The 13,728-nt window shown below is 42.1% G+C and overlaps 1 protein-coding gene across 9 annotated transcripts in view; it reads left to right on the top strand.

The window, feature by feature from the left end:
- The window catches only part of FAT3 (FAT atypical cadherin 3), a 409,717-nt gene that overhangs the window by 377,086 nt on the left and 18,903 nt on the right, over window positions 1–13,728 (top strand). For all 9 annotated transcript variants that reach the window (XM_061457910.1, XM_061457907.1, XM_061457909.1 and 6 more), the window contains 2 exons: window positions 500–657; window positions 8,242–8,710. In XM_061457910.1, the coding sequence (XP_061313894.1) occupies window positions 500–657; window positions 8,242–8,710 (627 nt within the window). The remainder of the gene's footprint in view (window positions 1–499; window positions 658–8,241; window positions 8,711–13,728) is intronic.

Genomic DNA, 13,728 nt, shown 5'->3' with positions numbered 1-13,728 from the left:
GTTGACTTCAGTGAATCCAGGGCTGCATGATAGAGGACATGTGCTATTTCCCTGATGAAAACACAGCAGACACTGAGCTGTATAACTGTGGTCCTGGGCAGTGATTGAAGAGAACTCATTGCAAGGTTTTGGCTGGCATCTGCCCACACCTAACTTCATACCCTTAAGTCAGCTGCCTGATGTAGAGACATGGTTTTTCTGACTCCCTCTGTTATGAGGTGAGAGGGGTGTTAAAGGTGCTGAACACTTGGAGAAACCTCTCTTTTTATAAGTATGGAGAAATAGAACTTTCCTCCATCCCATGAAAAAATATTTCTTAAAAAAGTACAATATGTTTTTGTAGTAGGTGCCAGCTTTCTTCCCCATCACAGTTGGGTTTTATTTATTTCTTCCTAGACGTTTTCATTAGCTCCATAAATTCTGCAATTAACTTAACAGTTGAGGAATTATTTCATGTGTCGCTAAAAGAACGTGTGTCTTTTGAAAATGGTTATTTCAGGCCACACTTCCCTTAGCTTTGCTGGGAATAGCTACATTAAATACCGGGTTTCTGAAAATAGCAAGAAAGAGGAATTCAAGTTGGCTCTCCGTCTGCGAACCCTACAAAGCAATGGAATTATAATGTACACCAGAGCGAATCCCTGTATAATTCTGAAGGTAATTAAAATAACTTTTTTTTTCCACAGTTGTTTTTCTTGATTATGTATATTCTGCTGGCTGTTAATTTGGGGAATGCTGTTCTCATTTCAGCTGCAGATGAGAAAATGAAGTCTAATCTGTTTCATGCTAACAGGGAAAATGAATGGTTTCAACAATGGCAGCTACAACAATCAAAAAAGCAGATTTTTAATGGTACTTTACTTGGAAAATGATCCATTGGGTGCTGTTCATTATAGAAACATGATGTTTGTCTGCATGCAGGAGCCAGTCTGCAGGAGATCTAAGATTTGGCCATTTGTATCAGAATCGTAGAATCCCAGAATCATAGAATCCCTTTGGTTTGGGTTGTAAGGGACATCTCATTCCAACCTTCTTGCAGTGGGCAGGGACACCCTCTACTAGGCTGTGGTTCACCGACTATATGGTCCACTTAACCATATCTTCAAAATAATGCCTGCTGAGACAGCTGTTCTTCCTCTGTGTCTGTGCCCATGGTTAGAGGATATACCTCACTGTTATCAGACTGCTTAGAACGTGTCTCCTACTGAATGTGATGATTTCCGCACACTGTGAATTAAGATTATTTGTTGAGAGAGGCATGGAGTAGCTGGAGATTGATACCTAATCGATATTTCATTGATAAGCTCTCCATCCATGTTTGTTCTTTGTTGGATTTCTGTGGAATGGCAAGTATCTGCTGGATGGAAAGGGAGTGTGAGGCTCATTCAAGAGCCTGGATATATAGTATTTCTGCAAGAGCCTCTAAGGTACAAAATGAAGACATTGACTTTTGTAACTCAGCCATATCCTATAATTCAGCAGTGGGAGAAATGGCACAGAGCCTTTTGTGTCTGCATTTGCAATCTTCAGAGTTCTTTTGGCTGAACGTTTAAATAATGTTAAAATGGCTAGATGAGTTATTAATGGGCAAGAAATAATTTTATAGCTGTTAGACTGAGATATTTCATGAACAAGAGTATTGTCATTCACTGGGGACTCTGTTGTTCAGATTTGTACAAGACGATTAAGTTGTGCTTTGAGGCACATAGAAATGCACGGTTTGAACTTTTCAGTATACTTTTGTTGTTCAAAAAACGCAAAACAAAACTGGAGGTTTGGTGGCCTTTGAAGTCTTCATCATGGTTGCTTTTAGCATATATCAGTAGGGAAAACTTCAGTTTGGAAAAAATACAAATGGCCCTGCTGGAAGGTGCCACTTGAAAACAATAGGAGTTGATACAGAGGCAGACTGAAATGGAGTTAGAATGATGATAGAATTTATTTTGTTAGAGTTTAGTGTATAAAACTATCATGATTAAGAAGTACTGCAAGTCAGGTCACCAGCTGCTGGGTGGAAAACTCCAGTTGAAGCTGGTAAATTTTGCTGCCAAAAGAGAAAAAAAAAAACATGCTCTTTGAAAAATACTGTAAGTAAGAGAGGTTCTCATTGCAGTCACTTAGGCTGAGTTTTGAGTTTTGGGGTAGGAATTATGTGTTTTCAGTCAGCGCTCCACACAATCTTAACCATTTTGCCTTGAAAGATACTAGTAGCTAAAAATAATACTTGAAGGAGCAGTGACAAGAGCTGTGGCAGCTCTGCTCCGATCTCCAAGGCCAACCTTCAGCTCATGCTGTTTTGTTTTCTAACTCCAAAGGATTTCCAGCTCTGAACCCATGTCAAGAGGCACTTAGTAGAGAGCTTCAGACTCATGTGTCCAATGAATGAGGTCCAGTGTGGTGAATGGATGCAAAGCCTCCGTTTTCTTGCATGCGTTGAGCAAGGAAGGACACAGGGAATTCCCTCCCTGAGCCTCACACTTAGCTTTTAGTTAGGGCAGGATTTCCTGTTGCAGTGGATATGTCCTCTCCCCAGGTCTGGCCCTTTGCTTCTACTTAAAGAAAAGTAATTCGTTACATTCATCATGCTTTTTTGAAGAAATGGCATCACTTAAAAGGTCAGGAATTGCTAGAGTTTTGTTTGTGAAGGTCATTTAGCAGAAAATTATCAGACTAAGGTCTCATGAAAGTGCTCTATGGCAGATGAATGGCGTTATGCTCAAGAGATGTAGGTGGCCATAGCAGGTCTCTTTAGGGATGGCAGCTGATTCATGAACTGTACTTCAGGTATCCCTAACTCAGATGTTTTCAAGCAAGTTCCACTTAGGCTTTCTAAGCATGTGTTTTCTCATTTGTAAACCAGAAGTAGGGCTTTTTATTTTTTTAACCAGGTACGTATGTTGTGAGATAAGGAGGCACTCGGAATTGAGGCCATTAAGTAGATTACTTAGAGGTCTATAAATGTGAAGTTGTTATCGTTTGAGCATTGCTTTCAATTAAATTAAACATGAGGAGAAGCTTTCCAAATAGAGGATAAAGGATGGGATCCTGTGCTCTTTTGAGCACTCTGGCATGTCTCCAGCAAAGCACTTAATCACTTGCTTAACTTCCCGTATTTGAAGGCAATTGGAACTACTCATATACCTTAATTTTAAGCACATACTTAAGTATCTTCTGGACTAGCAGCAGAGGGCCAAGCATCATCACTGAGCATCAAACAAAGGCAAAGGTGGAAGAAATTTAGACCCACCTATAGAAGGACAGGCAGAAAACACCACCACTATTGGGACATATTGTGGCATTGATTTTTTTTGAAGCAAGTCTCCCATTGCAGTCTATTTAGAAATTAATGCTGCAATATGGTTTTCGGTGTTTTAAGTGACCAGCTTAATTTTGGGAGCTCATACATTTGTGATAACTCCAGGGATGGAAATATTTCATAGTCATAACACGATGTCCTCCTTGGATGAATAATCAATTCCACAGAGCAAACCACTCATCTACTACTTTGCTGAAAGTGTACTAGCTACACTGCAGCAATACAATATAATAAGGGTGTTATTTATTCAGCTGTTTCAAATAAAGCAACTCATCCATCGATTTTGAGAGGTTGGCCATTTTTTTTGTTGCTTGCTCTTGCTTTTAAGACAATTGAAGCAAAATGAGATGCAGGTCAATGGCCTTTTTTTCTATTTGAAAAGATGAGGTATGTCAAAAAACAGTATCACCATTTCCTTTTTCCTGTGTAGCATCTATCTGGGAAAAGTAAGATTTGACAATTCGAAGCATTACAAAGCTATTGCAGAAGAGAATTCCTTAATTAATTTCATTTCTTTTTCAAGGAATACAGTGGAGATTTTACTTTGATTTAGAGTGAGGTGTCACTGCCCATGGCAGGGGGGTTGAAACTAGATGTACTTAAGGTCATTTCCAACCCTACCTATTCTATGATTATATGATTTTTGAAATGTAGAGGATTAAAAATAGGGAAAGAAAGACTTTCCTATCGAACCAGAAATGTAGCTGTTAAACGGTAAGAAGCATATGTTCCTCCGTCCAGGCAGTTAACATGAAACTTTGCATGGTTTAGTTAAGTGTGTATTATACATTTTAATGCATTACTGCTGCATGGCTTATGCCGGATAAGACTGAAGTTTGGATACGATCCCAGTTATGGCTGGAGTTGAAACGAGTAATATTTTAATTAAATACACCGTTTTACACAAACGAACCTGAAATGTAATTCAGCTAACGAAATATTTCCCCAGATAGATTAGTAGGCAGCATGCTGTATCCATGGTGTGGGACTGCAGATGGACTGTGTGAGCCGAACGTGGTCTCAGAAGGAACATTTCATCATTTTATTACCTGTGTTGATACACAAATATGGATGCTGGCCAAACATCTTAGCCAGGCTAATATTCTAATGTAATTTACAATATGTATTTGGCTCAATTTTTCTCATTGAATGGAAACTGTTGAAATGTAACAGATTGCATCAGCTTTTGGAGCCTTCTGCATTCTTTGTACTTCTCTGCAGGTGAGGAATTTGGTGTCTGTAAGAGCATACACACTTAGGTATGCATTGACCTCACTGTCCCAGTAGTTACAATGAGAGATAGTGTAGCCCAGAAAGCTTTGAGAGGTGGAAGCTTGGTGGGAATTTTCTGCCCCCCCTAGGATGAAGCAGCATCTCTCTGCTTTCATCTTAGTGCAGAAGGTCTCTGGCTGCATTGGTGAAGGGTTGCAGTTTGATCTCTCTGGTGTGAGATGGAGTGACTCAAGCTCTCTGCTGTGTTGCATCACATAGATGGAAAAAAAAGCAGTGCCTGAACTAGGAGTCCAATGCTACCAGCCCTCAATCAAGCCAGTAATCCCACTGAGTTTACTTTCCAGATAACTGCTGAGTCTGGACAACAGCATTGACCATTCATTGAATTCCCATACTATTTGCTCAAATGTACCTCATTTAGTAAGAGCTTAACTTGATGTTCAGCATTTCTCGGTACCAACGGCCAGGCTATAGTCGAAGAACCCCCTCTGAGGATTGAACAGTGTCCCTGACATCAGAGCAGTTATGAATAATGACGGGAACACCAGGGATTAATCAGGGATCCAAGCTTGAATTCTCCTTGCTTAGGAAAAGAGACATTGCTTTGACCTGTTGAGTGGAGAAACCTTCTTCTCCCTGCCCAGCCAGGCTTGCTCCTAAGGAGGAAGGACAGCAGCCCTTTGCAGTACCCTCTCTTTGCCAGCTTTTCCTGCCCTTCCTCTTCCTCCTAGAGGCACGGGGCCATCGGGGCAAATATTTCCTCCCTGCCCCATTACCTCAAGGCCTGTGACCATCTGATTAATGAAAGTACTTTTATGGTCCCATTGCTAGAGGTATCTGGGCATGTCACAATCTTTAATGTATGTGTCCATAAAGCACTGATTTGAGGTAGGGAAATGACGTTATCCTTCTTTTACTGATGGAGACCCGAAACTAATGACTTGCTTGAGATCTCAAAGGAAGAGTGCTGCAGAGTGTGGATTCCTATGCATATCTATCATACCTTAGGCTAGTACTGTAAGCGTCAGACCATCCTTTCCATCTTTCACTCCATCCTGAGGTGGGGTTCGTAGTGCTTTTTTAATAAAAGGAAGGAAGCAAAGCCTTTCAGACAGTTTGTATTTACTGTGTATTGCAGATCATCTGCTGGTAAAAAGAAATAAAAGTGGGTGAGAAAGATGGATAAAACATATTTTAATGGCACATCTTTTAGATCATCATTTCCCATACAAATGGTGTAATATTTACCCCAGGTGCTCACATGCAGTGTTGTCTTTATAAAGATAATTGGAAAAGCATGTTCTGTGAGTAAGGGTAACACACATGCAGGCAGTAGGTCCTTCAGGGTATAAGTAGTCTTAGGGGAGGTATATGTATATTATACACAATCAGTACAGCAGTTTCTATAGGAAAAAGCCTTTTGAGGAAGAAGCAGTTTAATTGCTTATCAGATGGCTGCTTTTCAAAGTGTAATATGTTGGCATATATTTTTCTAGAATATTGATTTGTGTTCCTGTTGAGCCAGACCACATTTTCTGAGCAGCTCCTGCAAGGTTTGTGGACTGTTTTGTTGCACAGGGAGAAATGAAACTACTGCTCCATGTCTGGAGAGAAACCAGCTCAGTTTGTCAGGGCATCTTGTTTCCTCCTGAGCCAAGGCTTTAATAGCCCAATTTCAATATACAGAAATAGTTTACAGGTGAGGGTAAACAATTTGGGTCTTGTAAGAGAAGATTTTCAAATGAAAAATAAGCCAAAGTTATATTCCCATATATCCATTAGCCATTTTTGATTGAGCTCTAGCAGTACCAAGCAATATCCATCCCTCAAGCATGTAGGATTACAACCATAGTTTTAATTTCTTCCCGGTTTCAGTACATCCTACAGGTCAAAGACTTCAGAATAGCCAGCTGTCCATAGCAGGGGCTAATTTTTGCTCTTCTGGCTTCATGTATATCGCTCTAACACCCCCTATGCCATGTGTAGGTAGCTGGCATTTATAAGGACCTTATCACACGCTTGGAATCTCTGTGTTCCCCCATCCAAGTGATTGCAGAGCAGTGTGGCTTACACCCTGCATGCCCAGTGTGACTTGGCTTGAGGTTATAGCCAGTCAGGAGACTGAGGTTCGGAGTGGAGAAGGAAGTCCAGAGATCATCAGAAGTCAAGATTTTACCCTTAACCTTTCTTCAAGTAGTTTTATGAACCTCCGAGGACAGTAAAATGTTAATAATGGCACGACAGCACAGTCTGCTTCTGTAGGTTAACGTTTACCTTCAAGCCACATCAGAGAAGTTTGAGCCACATCAGAGAATGGTTTGAGCACCATTTCAGACACATGCCAGGGGATGTCTCTACCTAACACAGTTTCAAATGACTATTCATGCCAGAAGTGGTCAAAAAAGGCCAAAGAGAAATGGACGCAATGCAGCCTTCTCACATCTGCATTAGCCATGCAAGTTTAGCAGGCCACCAAAGCTCAGTGGAGGGGTTCTTGCACTGACAGCTATGGCAACTCTGCTCTGCTAGGGGACAGCAGTAGGGTTGTGTACAATGTGTGCTGCAGGGAGGGATTTGAAAGGACACAGCCCCTGAACTTTTCAGGGGGATAAGTAATGGGACAGAACTGTCTCGAGATGGAGTTTGCAGAAATAAATAGTTCCTAGAGCATGACATAAAGGTAAAATAATTGCAAGCTTTCGGAGAGCTTGAATTCAGTTAATGTGTCATAAGAAATTATTTCCAGCCTTGTCAGCCATTTTAAACTTATCTGCCATCTGTTAGAGAAACCTAAAATCTTTGAGAAAACTGCTAATCAGGAAAGCAGCACTTCTTACCTATTCCCTCACTCTGTATTTTGCCTGCCCCAGCAGGCTACCACAGATTTTCCCTTTATGAAGACTACAGATGGGTGAGGGACAGGAGGGAGTGTGAGAAATTCTAACATCATCCCTAAAGTCATCAACCCAGCATAAATATGAGGCAAGAAAGAAAAGTACAACCATCTGATATCATCTGTGAGATACACACAGAGCGTGAAGTATAGCATACTTGGAAATTACCTGACTTCAAGGCCAAGCAGAATCTTATTGTTGTACTTAATGAAACTGGACTTACTAATTTTAGGGACAAATCTGCTCCTCACTAAGGTGCTCCAAGAGGTTACAGAGGCGCGGGATGTGTGCACGAGCAGAGCACCCAACATCCCCATCTGAAAACAGTGGCCACTGACTTTGCTACAAGCGTTTCTCAAACACCCAGATGTGGTTCCTTGCCTTTTGGTAGCATCAGCTGCCAGGAGGAGAATCACAGCACACGGCTGTATGGTGGGACTTGCTCAGAGAGACGCAGCTGCTCAGCAGCAGAACCAAGAGCTGAACATGGGTCTTGCAGTTCATGCCCAGTTCAGTGAGACATATCAATATCCCAGTCCTTGCCTGTGTTCTGGATCTGTATGTTTCCTGTATTTTCAGTTTGCCTGCTTTAGCAGCTTTAGGTGAATTCTAAGCTGATATTCTCAGGTATTTTTTGGTGATGATAAAGGCACAGCTTTTCGCTATTTCAGTGCCATGTATGAGAGAAGCTTTAACACTGTGTAGAGACTGTCTAGAAGTCCACATTCTCTGTGCCAACATATTACTGGAAAAGTAATAGTGCTTGAAGCACTTTGGTTTCTGTTTCTCCCCCCACAGACTGTCGATGGCAAACTGTGGTTCCAGCTGGACTGCGGAAGTGGCCCGGGAATCCTGGGAATTTCTGGCAGGGCCGTTAATGATGGAAGCTGGCATTCGGTCTTCCTGGAGCTGAACCGCAATTTCACAAGCTTGTCCCTGGACGATAGCTACGTGGAGCGCCGCAAAGCCCCCCTCTACTTCCAGACTCTCAGCACGGATAGCTCCATCTACTTCGGCGCCCAGGTCCAGGTGGATAACGTCCGCAGCCTCACTGACAAGAGAACGACACAGGTCTTGAGCGGCTTTCAGGGCTGCCTGGATTCCGTTGTCCTCAATAACAACGAGCTGCCGCTCCAAAACAAGCGCAGCAGCTTCGCAGAAGTGGTTGGCCTGACCGAGTTAAAGCTTGGCTGCGTCCTGTATCCTGATGCTTGCGAGAGGCATCCCTGCCAGAACGGCGGCACCTGTACCAGCGTGCCATCTGGTGGTAAATATTTTGCATTACTTTATGGATTTCCCCACACACACACGCGCAGTCCCCGTTTTCCTCTATAATTTATTGCCGGAGATGGTTTTATGCCGCAACATGCTTGAAAAAATCTCATGAAGTCCATAAAACTCTGATAGGTATTGCAAATTGTGTAAAAGCTGTTTGCTCTATAAATAACGGTGGAATGGCACCCCTTCTCCTGTTCCAGGAGGAAATTGATTTATTGGCTGTTAGGATAATCCTATTTCTATAGAAACCAATAGAATTAAAATTACTGTAATGCTCACTTGGATTTTTCAGGATTCATTTACAGCACCGAAGGCTGTACACAAAGATGGTGATTTCAAACATCCATCACAGATGCAATGGCACTGTTGCCTTTCTCTGGTTCTGAAGCTGTCACAAATAATTACTGAGCTGTCCACAAACACCTAGGTCCTTTTGTGAGTGAGTAATTTGATTACATGTCTACATGGAAAATAGCGAGTCAGCCCCATTATAAACCCCCCCTAGAAGTGTATTTTACGGCCTCCTCAGAGGCCTGAGTGCTTCAAGGTCTAAGTAATATTATCCAGAGTTTATAAGGACATTGATTTAAACTGTGCTCGTGTTGGAGTTTCCTATCCAGTTGTTACGCGGTGGCTTGTGTGATTTGGTATGAGTGACTTGCTGCCCAGTAACTCAGTGCACAAGTTACCAGACTGTAATAACAGTCAGCATCTTAGCAGGAAAAAAGCAAATGGCATTCCTGTGGGAGATTCCCTCTGGGGCTGTTCTGTCTGTTCAGTGTACAAGTTTCCCTTCCAGTTCTCTGTATTTTATTAGCAAGCAGCATTGCTCACCTTTTCTGATAGACTGAAAATTCCTCTGAAAGGGAGGATGCTCAGCAGAGAAGTCTTCTGCAAGTACAGAGCTTTCCATCTTACTGTCAATGGTTTTGGTCATGGCTCGCTAGGGAAGTTCCTACTACGCTCTTTTATTTATAGGGAACATTTAGCCACTGTCCCAGGGCTTTCTGCTTTAATGTGTCCATGCAGTTCCCTTCTGCACATAAATATTATTTGTTTTAGGTGTTGCTCTCACGTTTTCTTTCTGACCCCCCTTCCTCCCATAAATTTTTCTGAACTTTAGGAACTTCCTAAAACTTGAGAACAGTTTAGTTTTCCAGGCTGAAATCCAGTGAGATCTGAGCAAAACTGGCAGGCAGAAGTTTCTCATTTGGATAACCCAGCCCTTGTAGGGTAAACCCTGACAGTGTGGATTTTCTGATGCTGAGCTATCACAGCTAGCATCTCGTCTGGATCCTTGGCTTTCATCCAGCCACATCTTCTCCCATGCCAAGGGAAATGGTGCGTCAGGAATGCTATCAGCTTTGCTGTGGGTGAAAGGAGATGGGAGGACAATTGGGAGGAATGAAGCACAGCACTGGCAAGCCAGAATTTGATGCACAGCACAAGGACAAATGTTGCTGTTTGTGTGTGTCTTTGAGGGTCTTCATTTACCAAAGGAAGTTAAAAAGAGAGTGATACACAGCAAGGGCAAAAGTAAATCCTTCTGAGGCAGAAGGATGCTGCAGCCACTGAGAGAATTGCTAAGCAAGATTATTTAAATCCCTAGGAAATACAGCTGTAATATGTGCATGAATGCAACATGGCTTTGATTCAGACTCCATACTTAATAAATGAGGTTAACCATTCGCCTGGCATCCTAGGAAGCATGAGAACAGCTCTTTCTATTGATTTTATTTCAGTCTATTTACAGTATTGCTCAGCAATCTCGTGTTGAGTAAATTGAAACCTTTCTAACTAAAGGCTTTACAGTAATTCTTTTTTTCCCAGCGCCACGTACATGCCAGTTCAAACTGAGGGGAGATGAGGGGTGGGGGAGAAACAGGCGGTGCTGAAGATTGGACCCATTTCAGTACCGGAATGGCACGCACCATTTTCATGTCAACATAATTCGCTGCTGGAAAGCAGGCACGGAACTGATTTAAGTTGCCTGCGTTCCTGCCTCGGCGAGGGGCACGTGCCCTGCAGGGATGTTTCAGCTGCCTGCCGCTAAAGTCTGTCTGCTGTTTTTACTGCCTCAGCAGTATATGTAAATAAAGGATTGTTATAAAGCCATAATTCCAGGGCAGTGGGCCCTGACTGTACATTGGTGGCTCTGCAGCCCAGCCCACAAGGACAAGGCATTTTTCTTTCCACCAGCAAAGCGATGCCGTTGGTAGTGTCCTCCATATGCAAAAAGGCCATGTAATTAAATTCCATAGAGCTGAGAGCCCAACAGCATTTCACATGTTAGTTGTGAAGCCACAAATTGCAGCGTGCATTTAAGAATCATCAGCCACTGTATTTGCTGACAGAGACATTGGCAGCTGACTTTCATTTAACATATTAAAAAAAAAAGTAATAATACTTCATTTTTTACCTTAAGAAAGAAAATGGCAGCTTTTTTCTTTTTCTGGGGGAAGCATTCAAAAATATACTGTGCAGAGGTCCTTTTCCCAATCCCAGGCATTCATAGAACCATGGAATGGTTAGAAAGGACCTTAAGATCATCCAGTTTCATCCCCCCTGCCGTGGGCAGAGACACCTCACATTAAGACCATATCGCTGTTGCCCAAGGCTCTGTCCAACCTGGCATTGAACGCTGCCAGGGATGGAACATTCACCACTTCCTCGGGCACCCTGATCCAGTGCCTCACCACCCTCACAGTAAAGAACTGCTTCCTTATATCTAACTTGAACTTCCCCTGTTTAAGTTTAAGCCCATTACCCCTTGTCCTATTCAGTAGAATCAGGATCTCTTGACTAATATCTTCCATGATATTATCCTCCTGTTAAAGTTTCTGGAGAATAAAGTTTCCTCTTCCTAAAGAGAAAGTATTTGGCATATTGACAGGATTTATTTTAATAAATAAAGCCTCTAATTCGAATTTAACTGAGCAGATTTCATATACTGTTAACACCCTGTTTCTTACAGAAACTCTACTGTGCTTTATAAGAAAATTAAGAGAGAGAAAAAGAAAGCTCAGATTTATAGCTAACTTTAAAAGAAAACAAACAAAGGTTACCCAACATTATAATGGGAAAGAGTTGCTGGCTACATACCAGAAATCAGAGGGGCCATATCTAATTTACATGTAATTGGCATAAATTGATCCATAGTAGCATTCCTGTTGTGAGTTCTTCCATTCAATAGAAGTGCCTACTGCCCTGTTCACCATCAATAAAAAGCTGCTTCTCATTACCTTCCACTTCATCCTGTGGTTATGGGAGTAGGGCAATATTACAACTCTGTTTGGAGAATTGCTAAAGTGATGCTTCATAAGCACTATGAGTGCGTCCATGCTCCTGCTGTTAGGTTTCCTATGGGTAAATCCAGAACATCTTCAAAGTAACCTGGCTCAGGGACAGTGCTGTGCATGGGCTGCATAGAGCTCAGGACTCATTGCAAAGGTGCTGTCCCAAAAAGAGAGTTGGCACAGAGCTAGTAACGCTGACTCTGTCTGACCTCTGCCTATTGAACGGGAGAACAAAATCAGTCATAGAATCCCAGACTGGTTTGGGTTGGAAGGGACCTTAAAGCTCATCCAGCTCCAACCCCCTGCCACAGGCAAGGTACTTTCCAGTAGACCAGGTTGCTGAAAGCCCTATCCAACCTGGTCTGAGGATCTCAGCCTGTAGGAAAGCGTGGATAACTTAGATGCTCTGGGAAATCACAAGAGCACAGAAAAAATTCCTTGCTTTTAAAATGTGGTTTCTGGGCGATTGTGACATGCACTCGTGTGTTCCCACAGGACAGAATCCAGTTCTGTGGCAGCAGTGCATGCCCAGAGTTGTCAGCAGTTAAAGAGAGGTACTGTGCATCCAGGGACCCCATGGGGAGATCCCATGCATCCTTAAAAAAAGCTGGGAAAGGGAGACGAGCACTCACTAGGTCTGACAGAAGGAACTACATAGAGCTTTAGGACAATTTTCTTGAGAGACACTGGAAACCACAGCCCTGACATACAGGCCACATTTTTCCAGACTTTTGGAGACCTACCCATAAGTACGGTCAGTAAAGCTATTTTTAAAGAGAGCTGTTAGCATTTTGAGACCTGACAAACAGCATGACTCTCAGAAAGAGCTTGGCTCTTCGGACTGAACTTTCCCAAGAAAATTCCACCAAGTGTTTAAAGTGTGGTTAAGCTATAAGCTGGGGAATAAGAGGTCTTAGAATGGGAAATGTCACACAATCTTAATAATAGAGTGGTGTTACCACGTCTGCCAATGGTAAATGTATGTTTATCTGCATGAATAACAATATGAGCAATCACAGCAATAGAAGGCTTTACTGTAATCAAATGCGAACACTGAGCCAAGGTTTTCAACCACAGAGAGAAACCTCGTGCTTGTAAAGCCTGCAATTGTAAGTATAGTTACTTCCTTTTAATTTGATCAGTCCTATATACATCTGGCTTTGATTGAAGTAAATGGCTTGTATGAGTAGGCAATTTTATTTGAGCAGAAATATTTACTGAGTCAAGGACTGTGGGCAAAGTGTGAGGACAGAAAGTCATTGCTTTCCCTCTCCCCATTTTTCCCATTTTTTTTTCCTTTTTTTCCTTTTTTTCTTAATGAACAGAGTTAAAATCCAAACTGAGGAGAAAACACAACATGGCACTTAGACGGCAGATTCAATCCATGTTTTAAAGCATGTTGGCAGAATCGACAGACGGGTGGTTTTGAGGATTAAGTGGTTTGTAAGAATGACATCAGGGAAAAATAGGTGTATTAATAGTCACAAACTAACCTGCTCTTACTTATGTTCTTGATCTCGCTTTCTCACACACACAAATAAACCAGCATGCTGTAACGTGAGAACACCACATGCACATCAATTAATTTTTAAAAGCTTTTTAGAAAGTTGGGAAGGTTTAATCGTTTTAATAGCTGTGCTTTTAGACATCTGGATCTAAATTCTCGCTTTCAAAGCACATTCATGCCAATACTTTTCATAGAAAGCACCTG

The sequence above is a fragment of the Pezoporus flaviventris genome, unplaced genomic scaffold, assembly GCF_033815535.1.
Source record: "Pezoporus flaviventris isolate CSIRO_AGI_PZ_B2104156 unplaced genomic scaffold, CSIRO_AGI_Pfla_v1 ptg000025l, whole genome shotgun sequence".
Lineage (NCBI taxonomy): Eukaryota > Metazoa > Chordata > Aves > Psittaciformes > Psittacidae > Pezoporus > Pezoporus flaviventris.
This window is presented reverse-complemented; position numbering and strand designations above follow the sequence as displayed.